The following is a 22,658-nucleotide window of genomic DNA, read 5'->3' on the forward strand; positions in this document are numbered from 1 at the left end:
AAATTGCGTGTCACTGGAAAACTACCGGCAATGGGACGAGGAAGCTTCGCACCACAGAAGTGGCCGGCAACGGATTTTCGTCCGGTACCATTCCTACAACTTCTGGGACCACAACAAAAATCTCCCGAGGCCCAAACGAGAGGAGGCCCAACGGTGGTTTCGGCAGGCCCGCTGTGACCTCGATGCCGCGCGCAGCGAAAGCAGCGCAGAGTGGTGTCTTTTCAAAGTCCACCAGGCGGTGGAAAAGGCCCTCGTCGCCGTCGAGTACAGAAGAAACGGCCGATGTCCCGGCGGCACAATCTCAGCCATGGTCGAAAAGGTCTCACGCTACGACTCCTTGCTTGGAGACCTTGCTTGGAGCGTGGCACAGCTGCAAGGCTTGGGCGTGAATGCTAAAAAGACACAATACCCAAACTTCCATCCTTTCCCCCTTATCCCAAACGAATGTTTCAGTATGGCCGATGTGAGCGCGGCATTGAACACAGCGACTGAGATTCTAGAGAGTGTAGAAACATATGTGAGTTAAAGCTCTATAAGCAACATACACATAGTGTACACCTTTAACCCTCCTGCAGTATTTTGTCCAATCCTGTGATCGAAAAATTTGAAAGAAGACACTAGGGAGTCATCCAGATGGTGACAAAAGGTCAAAGTTCAACATGACCACTACCACGAGTGCGCATCCTTTGGCTAATTTATGGCAAGTAGCACGTGGAACAATTTGTCAAAAAACGGACGCAATACTGCACAACGTTTGCTTGCACTTTTTAGTGGACCAATCCTATTTACTCATGTCAACCCAGTTGACTTTACATTTCTTTGGAATAAGACAGCTATGTTTTTCTTAACGCTTTGGCACATCTTCAACTTACACTTTTCTTGCTTGTAATTTGTGTAGTTATTCACTACTCTAATAAATGGAAAACCTGTGAATGTGTTCTGGAGTCTGACTGAGTCTTTGTACGTACGTTATCAAGATCACGATAAAAATCCACACTCCACTTTTGAAAATGGTTTCCAGCACATCAGCTGTTCTGATAATTGGACTTCTTCATAATTCCCTCCACTTTTATTAACCCTTTCAGTGGAGCACTTTTTGTGCTGCCTGGACAAAAGAGACAAAATGGTCAAATCTCAAAACAGCTCATTCGCAATACTGCCTTCACGATTCAAAATTGTATCTTCACGGGTGCTCGCTTGACAATTTTTAATTTAAAAAAAAAGGTGTCCTGACCACAACAATCTTAAGTTAAATTTTTTTTATTCATTAAGAAAGTGTGTTATGAAAATAATGACACCTTACCGTATATTGAACAAAATGTATTTCCACAGTATACAACACGTGTGATACCTGGGCAGTCTCCTGAGCAGATCGGTCCGTCCTCTGCTATTTTGATTTTGTTTGCTTCCAAGTCACTTGTCCCATAAAAAAAAGAAAAAAAAAAAAGATACGTTTCCTCGTTGCGAGGGACAATTTTCACATATTTAGCAGATTCCTTCAGTCTGTGTTACGTCTCCCCGCGTCGATTAGTCGTTCACATCAAACATTGGTACGTACTTGCAGCATGCTCCAGGCCCGTTTTCTGAGGCAAACAAAGTAAAAGTGATGGGGGATGCACATGCAATGTCTCCATCACCGACCAAGGCGCTGGAAACTGTCGACATTGTGCATCCACTGCCTTTTGCGCAGTGACACACACGTGGGAAAAAAAAAAAAAACATTCAGGAAGAACCCAAAAAGCGCTATTATCTTTACAGCTGAAATTTGATGCTTTCGTGTCCATGATGTAAAATTTTGCACAAAAAAAAAAATACAAGCTTGTTAGCCGTGAATGGATCAATACATTATCCGGTTCAATGAGAATTAGTATTGAAATTGTATCTTTCGGTTCACATTTCGCCCCGACTGAAAATGCATTTTTTTCTAGGCCGATGCAGATTTTTGGCATAAAAATATACTGAATAATTAGACGATTGTTTTTAACAATTGTAAAAAAACAAAAACGCATATTTCCTCTCGAGCCAATTATTTGCAGATTTTCACTTTCACGGGCTGGCCTGGTTGTACTCATTCTCCATGAATAGGTAAAGAGTAAAAATACATTGTTAAAAAAAAAAAATCCTTTTTCATTCACAGAATGCATTGCATGGCACCATTAATGAAGTTATAAATTAGCACATTAATATTTGTCACTCTTTTTCATTTCAATCTCAGGTAGGTGGATAAAGAAGTGTCAAAAATGTTTGGTCAATCAAGGAAAAATTAAGTATTTCACAAATTAAAGGTAATTAGGTATTAATGTCAATTACTTTAAGCACAAAAAGTACTAAAGTAACAGTCGCAGTAGTAGTCACTTTTGTACTTTTAGGGACTATAAGTATGATACTTATTTACATTTAGAGTAAGCCAATTTGATTTACTCTCTTAGCCAAATAAACAATTTTGAAAAATACATAAATATCTGAGATTTAATGTCTGGATTTTTGGGTTGTGTCTGCTGTCCAGGGTTAAGAAAAAAAATAAAACATTGTAATAGTGAAACATAACGGCGTCAATTTTACTTGTATACTACTGGTGTAAAAGGTTAAAACACAAAAAGGCATGAGGTTCAAATAATTAATGTTTGGTCGATGTTTGAAGGGCTATACCTGGCCTTCCGACAAATGGGTCGGGCCCCAATTTTGACATCACGAATGGAGCGTTCGTCAGCCGGTTGCAGCAGAAAGAGCGGAAAGGTCACGGAAAGACATACAAGTTGTGTACAAAATATGTGCATTGTAAAGATTATAGGTCAACCCAAATGAATCTAAGGTCATAAAGGGCATTTTGGGTTCATCCTGAAATTTTACCCAAAAGCACTTTTTGTGTGCTGTTTGTAATGGCTGACCGAGGATAAAAAAAAGTAATTTTCAGGGGGTCCTCAATTTGCGACTATCCCAACATAAGACGTTTGGAGCCACATGGGAGGTCCGCGCAGTTACCTCTTAGCGTTTTCCATTCATTAGCACATCTGCCTCACAGAACGGCGACTGTTGCACATGCTCAATATTTACAATGGCACATCCTCACAGGTGATCTCAGCACAGCCTCAGACTTTGTGACGAAAAGCGAAGACCCCCAATACTCCCTCTCAAAACGACAGCTGCCGAAGAGGACCTAATCAAATTTGAGAAAAGCTGGGATAGAACAACAAAAACGCTTAAGGCATGGTCCTCGCCATCTGGACACCGCGTCATTCCAAAGCCACTTACTTTACATGAGTCATATTGCATTGAGTTTACATACAAAAGTTTATCACAAGATTTGAGTGGAAGCAGAACATCTGGATGGATGGCCAGAACAATCCATGAGTAGATTCCTCAAAATGGGTTTGTCCTGAAGTGAGACAGGCAAATATGGAGTGCACTGAAAAAAAGGGCACAGACCTCCACAATGGCACAACTCTTCACCTTGCAGCTAAAAAAAAAAAAAAAAAAGTCATGGGAAGTCTAATGCCCTTCCATACTTTTAAACAATGCTAATAGAACCTACGGTGGCTATAAAGTCGACATACCAATGTTCAAATGCCAGGTTTTTTTTTTGTATAATACAATAATCTTATCAACATACTGCAAATGTGACATAACTTGTACAACTCAAGTTTTAAAGAGCTCATCTGTTCAAGTAGGCTTTTCTTGACACATCTTACTGCTTCCTTAGCATCAGCCGGGTCTAATCGCAAAAAAATATTTGTGGGGAAAAAGCTACAAAAACATTTCCAAGGCATTAAATATAGTATGCCCTAGAAAACGTAGAACTACAGTGGCACTAGCACATCCCTTCCAAACTGATGAAAAGAGGCCGAAAGCAACATTGAATGAGCTACAGCAATTTCTGGAAACACCAACAGTCGGCGAAAATACCCCCCCAAACTGAAACCTGGCACATAACAGAGGTGTGTAGACTTTTACTATCCATTGAACATGATGGATAGAGCTACAAATGGCCCCCTTCCATTTGCCGCATCATCTCGTCACCTGTCGCGAACGGCAGAGCTACACTCCCGGTCCACGGGAGACAAAAACACTCCGAATGGGGAAAAATCAGCGGGACGTCCCAGGGCTCGGCCCTCACATGTTGTACGCCACGTATATGGGGTCCAGTTGGTCGGCCAGGAAGCCGTCCCGCAGGTGCATGCGTTGCTTCTCGCCTCTGGAGTTGATGGGGATGACGCTGGGGTCCACCACCACCACCACGCCCACGATGAGGTAATGCTCCTCCAGCACCACGTTGGTGACCAGGGCCACCAGGTCCAGGGCCTCTTGCTCCGAACCCTCCAGCTCCACCACCACCACGAGCAGGTTGGTCCAAGTGAACACGGCGCTTCACAAAATAACAAATGGGTGAGACAAAACTATACTGTGTTCATATCGCACACACACAGATTGAATCACTCACCACTCAGCTATGCTCTTATGGGAGCGGATGACGGAAGTTTCAATGTCAATCGGGTGGTACCTCATCCCCCTCAGTTCGAGGGTCTCGTCCACAGAACCCACCACGTAGAGGGCGTCATGGCGCTCTAAGACATGTGCAGGCACATACACCAATATATCAATTTCCTAACCAATCGCGGTAAATGATACTGTATAAATTCCAAGTGCACAGTGGTTGGGAATAGCACAGGTTGGGGCAGCAAAGATATTGGGCGGGGCGCTGATTCTCACCTCCGCTGGCATCAGTCAGTTCGGTGCGCCGCAGGAAGCCCAGGTAACCCGTCCTGGCCCACACGGTGTGCGTGTCCCCGAAGCTGAGCTTCGTACTGAAGTGGTCTGCGTGCAACGCTTCCTCGCCGTAGACGGTATAGTAGCCCGTTGCGTTGTGAGGACTGCTCACCCAGATCTAACACACACACACACACACGTTTGTATAGCACTATTTCACAGCCACTAATTGAAATGATTGCCTAACCTTAACCCTAATCTAGTTCAAAGTAATCACAACAAACGATAACAGTTCACTTAGATAGCTTTTTCTTTTTCTTGTTTGGGTACGACTCTATTCTACAACTTGTACTTCAGTCTAGATGCCTTGCACCATGCTGCCACTCACAGGTCGTTTTTGGTATTACAACAGTCATTTGGTTTGATTGAGGACGCTACATCAGAAAAAATAATTCGTTTCTTGTAAGGGTTTTACAGTTTTAACATGGGGTATGTGTGTGCCCCGCCATGGTGAGGTTGTAGCTCACCTCTCCGAGATGAGAATCTCCCAAGGGCCCTTTCGTCTCCGTGTTGGCAATAATCACCTTGACCCCAGGAAGAATCTGCAATCACAGCAGGATGACGAGGTTTTTTTTTTGTTTTAAGTTATGGGTTTAGCTTTTTGTTTTTTGGGGTGAGCTATACCTTGCCGGACTCCATCAGGGGCAAACTGTGCGGGGACCCTCTTTCAACCAGACGAACCCTGAAATTAAAAAACAAAACAGAAATGACACATCGGCATTTGCGTGACACATTTGTAATAGCACACCTGTGTCTGATTTATTAAACTTTGGAACTAAGTTTGGGTCACATATGACAACGCGCACACAATTTACAAGTAAGTTGCTTCAAGTTCCAATTAATTCACTCTTAATTTGAAAACTACGTTGTTCCCGTCATTGAAGAGCATTAAATGTTCTCGTACCTGGAGAAACCTTACTAAAATCTCAAACAACCCCTAAAGTACCTTCACATACCCCTATTTACAACTGGTGTGGATCATTCCATACATATTTTACAAGTCGAACTTGGCTTACTCTGACCCGCCAATCAACCACAAAAAATGAGGTGAATTTCATATCTGATCGTTTAAATAAACAGTCCTATTAATAATATTTTAGAGTGACATGGGCCAACACTCTTGATGCTGAGGTCCGAGGAAAATTAAGCTAAGTGAAACGCTTTGAAATGAAGAGCGTAGACTGTTGGAAATACATATCTACAAATTTATAGTCAGTGATTATGATGGCATTTAGACGAGCCTTACTGGCCGTGACTCTCCAACGCCATCTTACCTGTCATGTCGCAGAGCCCTCATGTCCACGTAAACCGTTGTGGGGTCCGGTCCAGCTGTGCCCTGAGAAAAAGTAAAGATGCACAAATAAGCTACATTCAAGTTGACGAGGACACATTTTACTTGTTTGCGATTAACACTTTAAAGTAGATGCATTGAAATTGTTATACAGGAACATTTAACCCCAGAAAAGACTAGACTCAAACACTTATTCGTGAGACTCAAAATGAAGTTTCTGGAGATATGTTGCTCTAAAATGTGAGCTATTATTATCATTAACAAACACAAAAAGGCCTTGGAATGCAAGTATAGTACACATTTATTAATTATTAACCCTTTAAGAGCAAAAGTTATAAAATTGCACCAAATAAAATTTAAAGTATGCTTTTATTTGTAGACATTTATAAGCAACAACCCTTTTTTTAAATCCTGATGAAAATGCAATGTTTTATTGAGAGAGAAAATTCTGAAGCGTAATTTTTTATTTAATAATGCGACGAATAATTTAAAGATTTCTGCCATTTTTACGTCCACGCACTGTTTTTAGACCCCACGGCACCTACCTGCTGTTTACACTAACTGTTTCCAAATTTAGGTCCTAAAATTATCATAATTCCCCAAATATTGGCTGGAAGAATTTGATTCCACTGCATTAAGGTATACGTATGATATATGCTGCTTCCAGGGAATATAGTTCTTTGGCCTGATCAAGGGCTACATAGGAGCTCCATAAAACAAACATTAACAACCAAGAAGAACAATATCCAAGACATTTCATGTTGAACAATTGCTTAAAGTAATTGCAGAAATGGGAGTCCTCCACTCACACCCAAATTCAATTATCGTGATATTGAATTGTGTTTGCTTTGGATATGTCATCATTCTCACGCTTCTGCCAAGAATTAATGCAAAGCGCTAGCTCGCTTGGAGTGTGAGTGACGGCCACCTGCAGGCTAAGAGCCAACGCACGCATACACAAGGAGCGCTTAGCACAAAGCTGAGCATTCATTCCGCATGGCATAACCTACCTAAAGATAATATTATGTCAAACAATTAGATTGTGATATTGGACAAACAAGCTGTGTGCAATGTGCTAATGAAGAATTTCTTAGTGGGTAAAATTTAGAATTTAAAATTATGGTTTTAAGAAAATAAGTAACTACAGGTGCATCTCATATGACTAATGATACACATACTCCCTCTAGTGGTATGTGAAAGAATCACTGCATCAGTTGTATTTAACTTTTTAGAACAGTATCTTCTTGGTATATTTTCTCTAAAAAAGAACTACTAAATTAGCCTGAGTGTATGCTTGTGATCGCCACACACTTTCCAAAAGAAAGGTGCATGGCATTCTAATTTCAAGCAGCGCAGGCGGCATGAAGGCAATCCGAGAGGCACCCAAATAGCAGTCCAGCTTTATGGCAAGATGGAGCGGAATTTGCGTCACGATAAACAAAAACCATGAAGGCAGAAACAAACACACACACATGGAAAAAAACAGCCACAGCTCCCCCAAAAGAGCAAGCAACCACTCTTGTCTGACAGTTACCTGCTCCACCAGTTTGCCTAACCTGTTGGGCTGACGGGACACATAAATAAAAGACATTTTTATGTGTTTATGAATACACGTGGGCGCACTCTAACACTACACATGCACACACCTCAAACTCAAACAAACAAAGCATTCTGAGAGGAAAAGCTCAAAATAAAAACACTACACCAAAAATTTAAACACTGGCACAAGGAAGACAGCCACAACATTAGGTACACCTAAGGAATTTCTTCAGATGGCTTCTCCTTTTCTTGTATTTTTTTTTCTTTTTTTAAAATTTTATTTTGTTGAAATGACAATGAGATTTTCTCCCTTGTTTTAATTATTTGGGACTTTTTTTTCTACTTATTTACCTATACGTGATGATTAATTACTAAGTGAACGATCAATTTTTTTGAGGGGGAAAAAAATTGGAAACCAGTATTTTTTTTCATAAAACACAATTGGGGGAAATTAAAGTCAATACAGTGTAAATTCCCAGACACATTTTCAAAAAGTAAATGCAAAAGCATCCTTCAAAAATAAACGATTAGAAACAACATAGCATAGTAGCCTAGTAATAAACAAGTCAGTGTGTTTATTTTTTATATTTTAACCCCAAATTTGATATGTATTCTATGCGCCCCCACTAGTCTTAACAATATTGACTGTACGGAATATAATTTAAGCAGCAAATTCCACACATCTCAGGGAAGAGCCATTTTGCCACTTGCTGGCGATTGAAAATGACATCACAGTTGGCTCACCTATTTTCTGAGTTCAGCCATGTGACATTTGCAAGCTGAGCTGTGATTGGTCATTGTTATTTTCAGCTGCCAGTCAGTAGTAAAATTTCAACACAAGAATAATCAGAATGCCGTGTTTAGACCAGTTAGGTTAATAGAGGTTAAGAAAAAAAAATCTCATGTACTTTAATCCTAAAGCAAAGATGAGCATCATCATCATCATACTGATCTTTTCAGCCAAGTGTACCTATTGTCAAGGTGAGTGCATCCTTTAAAACGAGTAGGCTGTGGAGAAGACAGCTTATTTTCTGTCTCCCCCATGCACCCCGCGTCCTGCTTGATGGAGGCTAACCTGCAAACAGATGGCCACGTTGACCCTGCAGCCGAAAGTGGTGCTGACGGCACGCGCTGAAAGGCCCAGGTCCTTGAAGATCTTGGAGAAGGACTGCGCGAGCGCTATGCGAGGCCTCTCCTCCGCTACCACCATGCACGTGCGCACGCACGACAGGTTGACGTTCCGAAGCTGTACACAGGAGAGCGCCAGCCATTTATCTACATTCTCTTTGACATTTTTTTCATACTCAATTTTAGGTTTTTCTTTATTTTCCTAAAGGAACCTTTCAGAGTCCTACTCACCCGCAGCGCTTCCGTCTGCGAGCCCAGACCTTTGGTGCACATTTCCATGACTGAGTAGGAGCAGAAGGTGACGCGCACTTTGTACTGGCTGACGGCGGCCAGCCAAACAGACACGTTGCTTTCCAGCTCCAGAGGCGGAACCAGAATAGACTGGTGGCCAGAATACACACTACAACAAACACATACACAATCATTAAAGACAAGGTAAGTAAAAAGACACTTTTTTTGGGATGAAAAAAAGTCATTCATCAAGAATGGGTCACCGAAGACTCATCCAGCAATTGTTTGTGTTAAAATATGCTTAGAACGCCTTGTAAAAGTTTGTAATGATATAATCTACGCAATCTTTTTTTTTTTAACTCTTTCAGTGCATAAAAGAAATCTCTAGAGGAGCAGTATTTTTTGCATTTTCACTCACCTTTCCAGGCCAACAGATTATTGTGTGCTATGTCTATGTAAATATAGGTGGTATTCCTTACTTTGAATTGTATGTAGATAATAGTCGTGCTATAACTGTGGAAACACTGCCATTCAATGGTCACAATTATCACTAAAGTGCTCAATTGGCTTATATTAGGTAAGCATTAGTCTTACAGTATGGTGATACAGTATGTTGTAGCTCAATGGCTCACCTGCACAGGCACCAGAGAGCGAAGCCCAGACCACAGTACGGGTCAAGACAGATGGCTATCTGGCGAGAAGGGTAGAGTTCACACTGCAGCTTGATGGAGCGGCACAAAGCACCGGTGGCCGCGTGGGACATCTATGACAGACCAAACGACACAGGAAATTTCAAAGACAATTTGTCAAAAGCAAACAACCCCTTACAATCTAGGCTACACACCTTGACTCCCGCTAGGATGCCCGTGGTGGAAACGCTAAAGTCAAGGTAGGCTAACATCTCCGGGGTTGGAGGCTTGTATATCTGAGGGCTTTTCTTCCTGGGGAGGTCATCTGAATCGCCAAATTTGACAAAATCTTCAGGATCAGAACGTACGGTGAAGATGTCGGCGTAAATCTGAGCTCACCTGTGTCCAGTACCATCGGCCAGCTCTTGATATCCACTGCAGCGGCGGCCTCCTTGGATTTCAGCAGCTTCATTATTGCTTGAGTGGTCAGGATGCAAACTGACTTACTGACCTGTAACACAAAGATAATGCACCGACTGCACAACTCCATGTACCGTATTTTCCGCTATACAAGGCACACCCAATTACGAGGTGCACCCACAATGAATGACCTATTTAAAAAGATTTTTCATATACAAGACGCACTGTATTATAAGGCGCACAGAATAGAAACCTGAAGGCTTTTAGGTGTGCCTTATAGTGCGGAAAATACATACAGTTACAGTATGTGTTAACGCTTACAAATGAGAAATATCAGCAGCAGCTTGTTACCTCAACAATCATCTTGACGGTGGGAAGGGTGGTGGCTAGGTTCTGTGGGTGCGGAGGCCGGACTGTCACCGGGACACAACCAGCATACAAGCAGCCATAGAATGTGGCGATCAGATCGATTCCTACACGTAAACAAAAACACTTAGTGCTCTTTTTTCACTTGCGGGCTGTTGGAACAACTAATTGCACGGGGCTCTGTTGTGGGTACCTGGCATGTAGACAAGCGCGACGTGATCCCCAGTATTGAGGCGTCCCATCAGAGCTGCAGCGACGCGTTCGGCTCGCTTGTGGAGCTGGAGACAGGATGCCGAACTTGCCACTGCGCCCTAAGAAATCACGTGGCAAAAGTTAGCGCTTTCATACATACTTATTCCTCGTAAGTAATTGACAACTCGGTTGACAAGTCCAGTGCATCTCAGATCACAAGTCCAATGATTGTCAATCTGGAGTAATTGTAGTGATTGTGTGTAGTAATTGGTATGAGTAATTAAATTAAATAAGTAAAGCCTCTGAACATTTAAAGGCAAAGTTGACCAAACAGGGTATACAGTAGTCATACAAGACATACAGCGCGAGTGCAATGCCTACACTCTGAATTTAAAATGCGTAATTTAATCAATAATAACATGTACTTTTCAGTTCAGAGCAGAGATAATAGGTGGATGTTCTGAGTTACCTTGGCGTTGAGAACAAGGAAGAGCTGATGGTCTGGAGTGGCCTGCGCTCTCCACTGTAGCACATCTTGAATGTAGAGAAACTAACAGTGCCAAAAACCACAGACACAAATAGAAACGATTACCATGAAAGATAATGAATGGGGTACAAGAAGATTTTTTTATGCCCTTTTATGCTACTTATAAATATTGAATTATATTTTGCCACAGTTATTTTACGGAGGAGATGATATAGATTCACTCTATATTTTTTTCTCCCCCTCATGGGTACCTGCTCATTGTCCTCCAACTGGGTCACATCTCTCCCACAGGCCTGCGCTATCCTCTTGCCTGCCACCAGGTTGCCTACTATCATAGAAGCAGGGCCAACTTCTGTACAGCACACACACACACATCCATCACTTGGTTAAAATGGAGGAAATAAGACAAAGTAACTTCCTCCACGGAGCCATACCTGGCTGCTTTTGCCTCGGTTTGGGTAGGTTGGTGACGCAGGTGTGAGGGCACATGAGGACATTGCAGGGATGCAAGGCACCTTCCAGGAAGCGCTGTTTTGTTTCTGATATGTGGATGCCACCGAGGGGAGCCTTGGGAAGCGTGTTGGCAGGCACCAGAGCCAAGCAGTACACACCCACTTGGTGGATGCTGTCAATGGCCTGGTAGAAAAACAGGAGAGCTGTTTTTGCAAACCTGCGCTATGTTGTGTCAAAAATGGAAAAGGAGATGAGTCAGCACCTGAAGGACGCGGCTCATCCACTGAAAGCTGTCATCCTCAGAGGCATCCGGTCTCTGCTCGGCCACCACGACAATCCTCTCATCGTGCAGCACCGACACAGAAAAAACGGCTATCCTGCAATGCGCCATGCAAAACAAACCCCATAAAAACACTCTTGAGATTTTAAAACTAATATGAAACTGTAATAATGCCTGCAAAATCTAATAAAATCTCCTCGGATAAAGTCATTCAATATTTTGTCTTATTCTGCTCCATAAGTGGAAGGAAGTATTCCTGAGAAAATGTACAGACTGGGGTTTCATGTCAGTTAAAATATGTACTGTATAAAGGTCTACCTATACTCAATTGTTAAAACACACCTTTTAAAAACATCCCAACCATATTGACACAGTACAACATTTTTATTTTACTTGGCGATATCTAATAAATTGAAATGAATAGCTTATTGTTTGTCTCTGTGTGCCCTGCGATTGGCCAGCGGTGTCCCCCGCCGACTGACCGAAGACGGTTGGGATAAGCCTTGCTGCCTCAAGCTATTGTGACCCTAGTGAGGATAAGAGGCTAAAGAAAATGAATGGATGAATTGCTTTTGATATAAAAAAAAAATAATCTGGAGATTCATTGCCCAAGGCGGGAAGAGCTATATCATTACTTACATAAAAGTACAGTTACTCCTTGTGAAATATTACTCCAATACAAGTAAATGTAGCTTAGTCAAATATTACTTGAGTAAATGCAAAATCATTTGCTTAAAAATGACTTAAGCAAAAGTACTTGAAAATATTTCAAACACCGTTTCACCATTGCAAATGCAATTAAACCACTGATACAATTCGGTGAATTTTGTGGGACCGAGTGAGGTTGTGTAGTACATTCTTACCTCCCCCTGTAAACAAACTTCATCGGCTCCACCGCGAGGGCTGTGGCGACCACGTCGTCGGCATTGTGCCTTCGCCCACTGACCACCATCAATCCATCCATCTTCCCTACGACGAACACCAGGCTGTCCTGGTGCCACAACACAAAGCACACGTTTGGAAACAAATTGCAGTCTTGGAGTTGCTCTCACTGTCGATAATTGCCTCATGGTTGCATAGACAGAAACATGAAAAAAATACCAAAAGATCTAGAATGCATATGATTAGTGTGTAAACTCATGACCGCAACTATTTTAGACTTTAGGCTGTCATATTACACGTACATCTGAGACACACAGAGGCCTGGCCCCAAATCAATGCGCCAGATGTCAGGGAGCTGTACAAATTCCGATTTCTGGCTTCACTGATTCAGAAAAAGCTAAATGGCTCATTCGTTCTCCTGAGCTATTTGCATATTCCAACTCCAATTTTCAGCGGCACAACCAAGTGATGAGTATGCTGTCAGTGCTGCCCACCTCAATTTGAGGTGTTATTTAGGTCAGCGCAGCCATTAAAGATGCTTTCAGAATGTAAGACTTCATTAATACGATCAAAGAAATTTGAGTGTCAAACACAATTATTAGAGAACCGATATTACAGAAAAGCCATAGTATATTTACAATGCAATTGTGGCTTTAGTTGAATTGAGATCAAAACATAGCATACGTTTACAAAAGCTTTGAGGAAGAAAACGAAGGTTTAAAAGCTTTGGATTAATTTGATAAAAGGGTTAACTTACTGGTCCCACAAAACCCAGCAGAGAAGTCCTGGTGAAGGTTCGGTCACTAACTGGATGTCCAGTCGACGTGACTGGTGTGGTCTGCGACAAAAGGAGACGATGAGCAGTGAGACTTGCAGGTCTAATCACAAAATCTTGCATGGATAATACACAGTTTTAATCAAATATACATCCAGTACAAATGCTTTGACACACCTTATTTTTTTATTTTCATGACTATTTACATTGTAGATTCTCACTGAAGATAATGTATGAGCATATGCGTAGTGGCATACAGTTGACTCCCGCTATATTAAAAAAAAATGTTTATAGGGCTAAAGCTGACACAATGAGTAGTTTGCGACTTCTATCAATGAAATGCACTGCTATTTAGTTCTGTTTTGAGAGAAACTCATAAAAGTATTTCATGAGAATGCATTTTGCGGGAATACTTAGAAACACTAACCTCAAATATGTTCTTGGTCATTCCCTGGAGGCCGTAATAAGCCGCACCTGTGCACTTTGAACTCACGCAGATTTCGCCCACCTCGTCCGTCTGACAGAGGTACGGTGTCCCCTCAGCTCGCACCACACATACCAAAGCTGTGAAATGCCATTAAATCAAAAGTTAAGACATTTTGCATGCACACATAGATGGTGTAAAAAGCAACTGTGTAACGGCACCTCCAGGCATGACCTGTCCCACGTCCTGTACGGTGAGGACCGAGAGTTTCTCTTCAGTGTCCACGCGGATCACGCTGTGGCTTAGCCCGCCCATAGACAGCACGGCCTTTCCCGGTGAAGGGACACTCATCTCTGGAGGTCTATATGACAGTTATATACTCTCAGTTACCAAAGAATCAGTGCCAATTATGTGTTCCAATAGCTGCACCAACAAAAATATAACATAAAATCTATTTTTGTTATATACTGCAGAGGCTGCATTGTGGTGGTGAGTTAAATAGCAGTTCAAACTCAAAATCAATATATTAATAGCATTTTCTTCTGTTTCTTTTTGTTTACTAGATTTCTAGGCCTAATAGAGATTAGCACATCCGTCTCACGGTTCAGGGACCGGAGTTCAAATCCACCAGGCCCCGCCCACATGGGTTCTCTCCGGGCACTCCGGCACTCCGAAAACATGCATGGCACCTGTATTGGACATACTAAATTGTCCTTAGGTGTGATTGGGTGCGTTAATGGTTGTTTGTCTCTGTGTGCCCTACGATTGGCTGGCAGCCAGTTCAGGGTGTCCCCCGTCTACTGCCTAAAGTCAGCTGGGATAGGCACCAGCAAGCCTGCGACCCTTGTGAGGATAAGCGGCTCTAGAAAATGTGTGTATGTATAACAATGTGTTCTAGCTTATTAAAATGTATTGAAATATATAACATACATGTACAGTATACTGAATTAAGGATGTGTCTTGAAGTGTTTAATAAAGAAGTGCTGCGGTTACATCATCTCACCTGCGGATGGCGACAGTCATGGCTTCTGAAGAGCTGGCACATGGACAGATCACCTCAGGTCGCAGCCCACGTGCCTGGAACACGTTGAGAAAGGCGTCGCAGGAAGATATGGACCCTGCAGCACGGCATCATTTGAAACAGATACCAAGTAGAGGGACACACAAATTAATTGATTTGGCATGTACAGTATCAGCATGATGACAAATGAGTGCGATCTTGTGCGCGGTTTAGTTTTTTGCTCCCGGACTCACATGGGTTGGCTCCATCGGCCACAATCAACATCCGGAGAGAGCTCAAGCTGATGTCTCGTTGGTCCCTTTGAGCCAACAGAGACCAGTGCATGTCCCTCGACTTCACCACGGCCACCCGCGCTGGGCAGACGACACGCAATCACGTTGGACACGTCTCAAAAAATAATTAATCGTAGCTGACATACGGTGAGGCGTTTTAATCAGCATCATGTACTTTTACAGCTGCTTCAAATTTTGTACAGCACATTGCGGATTCTACTATTCACAGACAACCATTTCAAAATTTGAAAATGAGCGTTAAAAATTGGTACCCTCACCATTTTAAGCGATCTATCTGGTTGTCATGATAAGAAAATCAAGTCACACACCGGCACAGGCTGGTCCTCACCTTTGTAGGCGTGAACCTTCTGTATCCACGAGAGGGGGTTGACTTTCATTAAGGAGTAAGGAATGCTGATCACATGCATCCGATTCATGACACTCTGCAGTGAGAAGATTAGGCAAGGGAATAATCAAGTTTCACGTGCATCATGTCGCTGTAAATAAGCTTAGTCTACAGTGCTCTCACTACATAGATTTTTCAAAAACATTTTACAAGTATGCATTTTTATGCTTGCACTTTTTCTTGTTTTTAAATGTTTGTTTAACATGCATTTCAATGTGAGCACTGATCACAATGATTCTCTACATATACTTAATATGTATTAACATATTAAGTATTCTCTATACTTAACTCATTCAATGCCAGGGATGTATTTTCACATTTTCTAAGAGTCCGGACATTTAATTCCTGATACTTAAGTATTAAATCTATTCTTAAATACATTAGGGACAATAATTCGATGATACTATCTGGGATTGAAAGTCTAGACTCTTAAAAATCGTGAAAATACGACAGTGAATGAGTTGGTATATTGAAAATGTGTTTAAATAGTTTTTTTTTAATTGAGATGAGAATCACTGAATATATGTTAATTCTTTATCACACAAGTAGGCTGGTTTTAAAGCACTCACAGTGAGAACCCCATGCCACAAACCCGCTTCTCTTTTGAAGTCCAGCACGTTGGTTATGGTCTCCGCTGTCAACAGAGACACCTTTTTTAATAAAAACTGCAGAGGTGATGTAAAGATTTCTTACGCGCCAAAAAACGGGATAGGGAGGCACGAGAACAGGCCTTGTCTTCTAACTTGTTAAAAGACATTATCTGTGATAAGTGCTTGACCCAACAACCCCAAAAGGACCTATGGGGTGATGCGACTATTCACCTTCGGTGTAGCCGCAGGCTTGTGTGAGAGCGTGACAGTGAGCGAGCATGGCTGAATGGCTCACTGTGATACCCATGGTGCTTCCCTCCTTGCTGGTTTTATACTGTACCAAGAAAAAAAAAGAAACACAAAAATTAAATTTGTATTGAATCCAATCCAATTCATTCAATACACCATTTAACTGTTCAAGGTCTCAGGGAGCTGGGGCCCAACCAACAGGTGACTTTTCTGAAAACGTCTATTTTGGCTAACACGTACAAAAATGAAAATGTTTTCTAAAGGTTAATCTTATTTTTGCTCATTGCAACTTTTCGGTCCGTAACTCCGGCTCACCCTATTGCCAAATAACATTAACAATCAACTGCTAATTATGCTACTAATTAATCGCTTGTTGTCAGCAATTAGCGCTGGCTTCGATGTTAGTGCCGAGCAGCGCTATATGCTAGCAATTCTAGCAATGTTAGCGGCTAACAACATTCAACAACCCCATCTCGGCTGGTGAAAGCCATCAGGTTACTTTTCAAAAGCTTTTTAATAGCCGTAAAAGACACAATTTACACAATTGCCGTTCCTACTGATCACTATTTAACAAACTTGTGCTGTTTAGTAAAAATCACTCAGGTGTGTTTGATGTTACTTTGTTTCCTAAATCAAAATGAGTATATATTCGTCTAAAACAGGGGTATCCAAACTTTTGGCCCGCGTGGTGCAGTTTGAACACCCATGGTCTAAAATCTCACCGGAAAACAGTCTGCTGGTACTGAATTAATGAATAGAATTTTCAGTAGGTTATTCAAAATATCTGATGGCTCCAGTCTTAATAAACATGTGAAATATGGGAACACAAGTTGCAAATTCAACACACAAAAAAAAAAAAAAATCCTCACTTCGATGTAGGCTATGTCATTGCTTGCTTCACGTATTGGAGGATGCCAGTCTTTTGGAGGTTTCACAACATTTTTTCCATCAGTCACAAACCACAGCAACCGAGGCCAGCCTAAAGAAGCAGACATGTGAAATCGGTTGAGAATCCAAATGCAGTCACAGTCAAATTTAAAGAAAAATTAATTTAATAAAAAAAAAAAGCACACTTTACCTTTAAATGTGGCTACTTCGCCAGTTTGTGCTTTGGGTAAACCTTTCTGACAAGCGTCAGTAGTGAGAGCCAACGTCACCCCACAGCTGCCAAGCAGGAAGCCAATTTGTTGACTTCCAGCATCCTATAGAAGCACCCCCCCCAAAAAAAGGTTGACACACATACTCAAATGTACTTTACAGTAACAGGAGGATTGTAATTTAAGTAATGTCTTTCTGATTTCAGTACTTCTTTTTATAGTGCAAACCAAGCTAATACATCATTCCTTCTACATGACTACATGCTGAGAACAGTCCTCATTTGACATATGGCCGTTAATAAATTAGTCTCAAGAACAGTGGGCGTCTGATGTAATAATTGGGCTGGAATAACAATCTCTTCACTTGACTCCAATCTCATTTGTTAGCGAACAGCTTCCGCAAACAGCATGCTTAGAAAGGGCAATCAAGTACATGCATTAATATTCAGCGAATACAACTCATGGTGGTGAATTTGTTTGCGATGGATGCGCTTGCAGGTTCCAGATGAATAATAATGCTCTTGAAATAGAACGCGAAACATGAGGTTGCTGCGACAATAACAGCCATGTGGCCACTAAAGACAAGATGTTCTTAGCAACAAATACAGTAAATGTGAACGGATATTGGAATGGACCACTGAATAAGAAAAACAAGAGCAGTATTTGTAACCTGCAAAACATATGAACAACAATACAGGGTCTTAACTCTTTCACTGCCAGCCCAACTAACATATTTTACTCTTTCGCCGTTTAAACCCCAAATTGGGGTCCCCACTGCTCCTCGAACGTCATGTAGAAGAGAAAAAAAGGCATCGGTAAGCACATTTTTGTGGCTTTTGGCTTTTACCTTTCTGGTCAGCGGCACTTCAATGGGTACAGGCACAAGCTCTGCCAGCAGACAGCCATAGAAAGCCACCATGAACATTACGGGGTCATTGTTGGGGAACACAAGTGCAACCTGTGGAAGAACATCTGCACTATTACATTCTTTCCTTTTTTTTAAATAGCAAAATAAATATTTAGAGAAGTGCAGAAGTTGAGCAACATTGTGTTTGTTTCCAAGTATTAGATCTGTGGCTATGAATCTGACTCATTGGTTTGATCCGTGAATTATACAGATTGCATGGGTTGTTTAGCCGCAACATTATGTTAAATGCTAATACGATTCTCTGTTGATTTGAAATGATAGATGAAAAGACAAATAGATTATGTTTATGCCGCATCTGCAAATTCAAGGGGACAGTGTGTGGAATTTTGCGCCACCTAGTGGTGACCTTCATTTTGAAAATTCACTTAAAATTCCAGTGATATACCAAAAAAAAAAGATCACATCAGCATTTATATTTTTTAATATATTCATAGCTCTAGTTTGCCAATTACAGGAGGCTGACAAGTTTCATCGCCATCTTTCTGCAACAGATGGAGATGAACTTTACTAACATAAAGCAGGGGTATGTTTGTGATGTATTGTCTGAAACGCAACGTTTCAACACTGTTGCTTTCTCTTACTTCACCACTAGATGGCAGTAAATTCCCCACATGTCCCTTAACATTTTTTTTTTGGTAGTTGATGAATAGTTGCCACAAAATACATCTCAAGACTTACCCGATCTCCAGGCATAAGCAAAGGTTCATTCCTCATGCTTAACTTGTTGAGAAGTGTGTAGGCCAGTTTCTGACTGCGGGTCCATAGTTTACCTGCAATAGTTCACCATATTACAGGACAGTGGTTAAATTATTTATTCACAGGTTTCTTGCAAATTCATGCTCTCAATGTCAAATGCACAAAAAGTAATTAAACCCAGACCTACCATAGGTGAGAGTGTAGACAGGTTTGCCGGCGTTATCAAGCGCCGTCAGGCAAGGGCTCTTGGCCTGGGTGGTCCCCCATCGTTGTAACGCTGCTGTCAGTGAGGGCGGCCAGTTAGTGACCACTCCAAGAGGATCTCCTTCTAGGGGGCACATCTGTTGGCCCTCTGGTTTTGGCTGGTTTGGGTTGGGTTGCTGGACTAAATAAACACAAAAAAAAGAGACATTAACCAGCAAATCTTTGTTGCAAGCATTGGTTGTATAAAGCAGTTCACAAGAATGTTTGCGCCACACTTCAGGAGTTTGGGTTTGAAAATCTGACTGCTGATGGAGCAATTTAAAACCGTGTTGACTTCAGGGAACTTTTTGTTGAAATTTTCTGTTAAGTTTATAAAAAGATTCTGCAAAACACTGCACTTCTTGATTTTTTTTTTTCTCGGAGCTCAGAATACCGAGTTCAATTCCAGCTTGCGCCGGCCTTGCTGTGCGGAGTTTGCAAGTTCTCCCCTAGCCTGCGAGGATTCCCTTCAGGCACTCCAGCTTCCTCTCACGTTCCAAAAACATGTGTGATAGATGTAGTGGACATTCCAAATTGCAGATAGGCAACAGAAATATAAAGAAAATGGAAAATGGGTGGATGGAAAATACAGTGCTGCAATGCCCTCATCACGCTTATTTCTTGCATAACTGATCACCCTGTGAAGCTATTCAGCTGGAGTGTTTAACAAGGGAGTGGTAATTCTGATTTACACATCTCTCGCAGAGGGAGGCTCACAAGTAATACAAGGGGAATTGTTTGATGGCAAGATAGTGGGGATTGAGGAACGGGTAGAGGATTAAAGTCGTATATTGTGTCCAACGGTTTTTGTTTTTTGCGTGCTTAACTTCTGCTTTCGAATTCCATCTAATTTGTGCTTTCCAGATATAACGCTTCAATCAGGAAAGGTCTTCCCAATTCGTGCACACCACAAAGTCTGCAGACGCTTGCTCCTCTCTGCAAAAGCTAGGAGCCCTTTACAATTACCTGCTGGTGTGTTACTAATCCTGTTTTCATTTGCACAGTGTTTATTCAGCCTGGTAGAGTACCACCCAAAAGCCACCATGGGCTGGTAAGGAATGAAGGAATTCTAAAAGGAAAAAAGACTAGTCCACAATGTGCGTCTGTGTTTCTGTGGCCCAGTTCTGCCTTACCACTCCCAGAGCACACCTGGTGGTCTCTCATGCACAGTGGGAGGTGAGGCGGGGGATGCAGAATAACAATCACTTGTGTAAAGGAGTATTTGGAGGAGTGTTTGTGAGGTGTGGCAACAACAAGAATGGCACATAGAGGAGCACAAATGATGAAGGTTGAAGCCACCGTTTCCCGTGCACCTCTTTTCTACTGCAAGGTGTTCAAAGGCAAGAACGAAACAGCATTACCATAGCGACTATGGAACCTGAGAGGAAAACATGGTTGCTAGAATAAGTGGTGCATGTGAGTCAGCAACAAGATTATAGTGACTACTTTGGGATTACTTAGTGACCTTTTTTTAATCTTGCACTAAACTAATACTTCATACTAATCTTATATTAAAACTATTACAACCAAACTAAAATGACGCATTTATGAAAAAACTAGAAAGAATGAGAAACACACACACACACACGTATGAATTTGGGGGGGGGTTGCACTATTGGACTTTTAGGAGTATTTTACGCAATGAGTTTGATTTCAGGGGTGCTCACCGTCCATGAGCTCCTCAAAGTCGTCCACAAAAAACTCACGCAACGGAGGTCGCTTCGGTCTTTTCAGTGTGTTGAGCAGCTGCTGGATTTTGGAGGAGACACGGCTGTTGACAGGAACACCTATACAATGACAAGGTGGAAAAGATGGGATATGAGAAATGGGGTTCAAGAAAATAATGCAGGCAAAACAAACTGACAGAGGTGTTGGTACGAAGGAAATATAGGATATTAGAGGATATACATATATATTTATATATAGATATAAAATATAAAGGATAAGTATGAGGTCAGATCCATTAATGAGAATGGATAAATGACGGGAGAACACACACAAGGTCAGTCCACAATCTCGAAATTAAAACAACAAAACCACAGTAGGCAGAGGTGCTCCTTAGCTAAAATCTTTAATAACCCTTGCAGGTTTTTGACTCAGGTTGTGCGGATTCGCCTGCTGCCTAGCAACAACACGTTTCCTTAACAGCGTCTGAGACATGAGGCTTCTCATTAGGCGTGTGTGCTCAGCAAGTGGCAAGAACTAAAGTTGATTATACGCCAGCCAAGACCTCACATATAACATACTAGCTACTGTTTATTTCACATTGTAGATATTGGGCGAAAGAATTCTTCCATGCCATTAGTTTAGAGCGTATCAATACAGGATGCAACTTAGTTATGTGTGGATAGGCGTCTGAATAACTGGCGGGAAATATTTCAAGCAGACTTAGTTGCAGAGCGCGGTTCAAGGTAAGGCTCAATGAGTGGGTGAAGACCACTCCACCCATAGACAAATTCACTCCGCCCACCAAGAAGTGGTCAAAATGGCCCATTTTCACATCCATTCTACAAAGGAGTATGCAATAAACTACCAATTAAAAAAAAAAAAAAAACATAATCTATATATATATATATATATATATATATATATATATATATATATATATATATATATATATATATATATATATATATATATATATATATATATATATATCAGATTATCCGATTAATCCAATTGATAGAATAATCTTGGCTCAACGTATAGTGCAATGACGGGTTACACCAGGACATGCTATTTACAGAATGTTGCAGTAGCAGCCTCGACCCACAAACTCCACACAAATTGTTTCTGAAACAGACTGAACAAAACCGGACTGCCTACATGGTAGAAATAGGGATTTCTTAGTTGTTAAAGACACGGTTTAGTCTATGTGAATCCATTCTATGTTTTGGGGGGACAAGTGTCAGACATTCCAGCCACAAGAGACAGAGGCCACAGCTGCACACAGCTTGCCTGATGCGTTTTTGTTCTATAATAAGGGCGGCTCAGACAGCCTCAGTCTGCTCATATAAAGACACAACACACACACACTCAAACACACACTGGGATGGCGCATTTGAGGGGCAGTGCGACACCTGATGGGCCAATTAGACACAGACGACAACATCTGATGGCCTGAGTCCCATCCATTCAAAACCTTTGATATATTAATGTTCTGTAGCAGCAGATGAGGACTTGCCAAGGATGGTAATTAACTTATTAGTGTTCTCAAATAGAAGTCACCTTTTTCAACATCCCACACATCAGACGGCATTGCAATGTATCAGTTTGGGGTTGGATGAAAGCCTAT

At 41.6% G+C, this 22,658-nt stretch overlaps 3 protein-coding genes across 6 annotated transcripts in view; 1 reads left to right on the forward strand and 2 right to left on the reverse strand.

The window, feature by feature from the left end:
- The window catches only part of sacs2 (sacsin molecular chaperone 2), a 17,503-nt gene extending 16,566 nt beyond the window's left edge, over positions 1–937 (forward strand). Inside the window, exon 10 of the mRNA XM_088415569.1 lies at positions 278–937. Coding sequence (XP_088271695.1) covers positions 278–526 — 249 coding nt within the window. The 3' untranslated portion in view covers positions 527–937. The remainder of the gene's footprint in view (positions 1–277) is intronic.
- The window catches only part of LOC148423827 (uncharacterized), a 23,081-nt gene extending 21,646 nt beyond the window's left edge, over positions 1–1,435 (reverse strand). The window contains exons 1-2 of one of the 2 annotated variants that reach the window (XM_088415581.1): positions 1,352–1,435; positions 969–1,105 (exon numbers count right to left, since the gene is read on the reverse strand). The gene's annotated coding sequence lies outside the window, so the exon portion shown is untranslated. The remainder of the gene's footprint in view (positions 1–968; positions 1,106–1,351) is intronic. The other variant, XM_088415582.1, reaches the window with a different exon arrangement.
- Positions 1,245–22,658, reverse strand: part of LOC148423829 (disco-interacting protein 2 homolog A-like) — a 64,127-nt gene continuing 42,713 nt past the window's right edge. For 2 of the 3 annotated variants that reach the window (XM_088415570.1, XM_088415572.1), the window contains 33 exons: positions 21,031–21,150; positions 19,308–19,505; positions 19,103–19,194; positions 18,344–18,454; positions 17,478–17,601; positions 17,269–17,378; positions 16,382–16,484; positions 16,130–16,194; positions 15,504–15,597; positions 15,116–15,235; positions 14,865–14,979; positions 14,083–14,222; positions 13,865–14,001; positions 13,420–13,500; positions 12,644–12,771; positions 11,763–11,877; positions 11,482–11,683; positions 11,299–11,399; positions 11,030–11,110; positions 10,562–10,679; positions 10,354–10,475; positions 9,982–10,093; positions 9,798–9,907; positions 9,586–9,716; positions 8,954–9,122; positions 8,670–8,840; positions 7,590–7,619; positions 6,039–6,100; positions 5,389–5,446; positions 5,232–5,306; positions 4,708–4,882; positions 4,439–4,562; positions 1,245–4,363 (listed from right to left, as the gene is read on the reverse strand). In XM_088415570.1, the coding sequence (XP_088271696.1) occupies positions 4,111–4,363; positions 4,439–4,562; positions 4,708–4,882; positions 5,232–5,306; positions 5,389–5,446; positions 6,039–6,100; positions 7,590–7,619; positions 8,670–8,840; positions 8,954–9,122; positions 9,586–9,716; positions 9,798–9,907; positions 9,982–10,093; positions 10,354–10,475; positions 10,562–10,679; positions 11,030–11,110; positions 11,299–11,399; positions 11,482–11,683; positions 11,763–11,877; positions 12,644–12,771; positions 13,420–13,500; positions 13,865–14,001; positions 14,083–14,222; positions 14,865–14,979; positions 15,116–15,235; positions 15,504–15,597; positions 16,130–16,194; positions 16,382–16,484; positions 17,269–17,378; positions 17,478–17,601; positions 18,344–18,454; positions 19,103–19,194; positions 19,308–19,505; positions 21,031–21,150 (3,947 nt within the window). In that variant the 3' untranslated portion in view covers positions 1,245–4,110. The remainder of the gene's footprint in view (positions 4,364–4,438; positions 4,563–4,707; positions 4,883–5,231; positions 5,307–5,388; positions 5,447–6,038; positions 6,101–7,589; positions 7,620–8,669; positions 8,841–8,953; positions 9,123–9,585; positions 9,717–9,797; positions 9,908–9,981; positions 10,094–10,353; positions 10,476–10,561; positions 10,680–11,029; positions 11,111–11,298; positions 11,400–11,481; positions 11,684–11,762; positions 11,878–12,643; positions 12,772–13,419; positions 13,501–13,864; positions 14,002–14,082; positions 14,223–14,864; positions 14,980–15,115; positions 15,236–15,503; positions 15,598–16,129; positions 16,195–16,381; positions 16,485–17,268; positions 17,379–17,477; positions 17,602–18,343; positions 18,455–19,102; positions 19,195–19,307; positions 19,506–21,030; positions 21,151–22,658) is intronic. The other variant, XM_088415571.1, reaches the window with a different exon arrangement.

Source organism: Hippichthys cyanospilos, chromosome 5, assembly GCF_059441005.1.
Source record: "Hippichthys cyanospilos isolate Australia breed blue-spotted pipefish chromosome 5, RoL_Hcya_1.0, whole genome shotgun sequence".
NCBI classification, from domain to species: domain Eukaryota; kingdom Metazoa; phylum Chordata; class Actinopteri; order Syngnathiformes; family Syngnathidae; genus Hippichthys; species Hippichthys cyanospilos.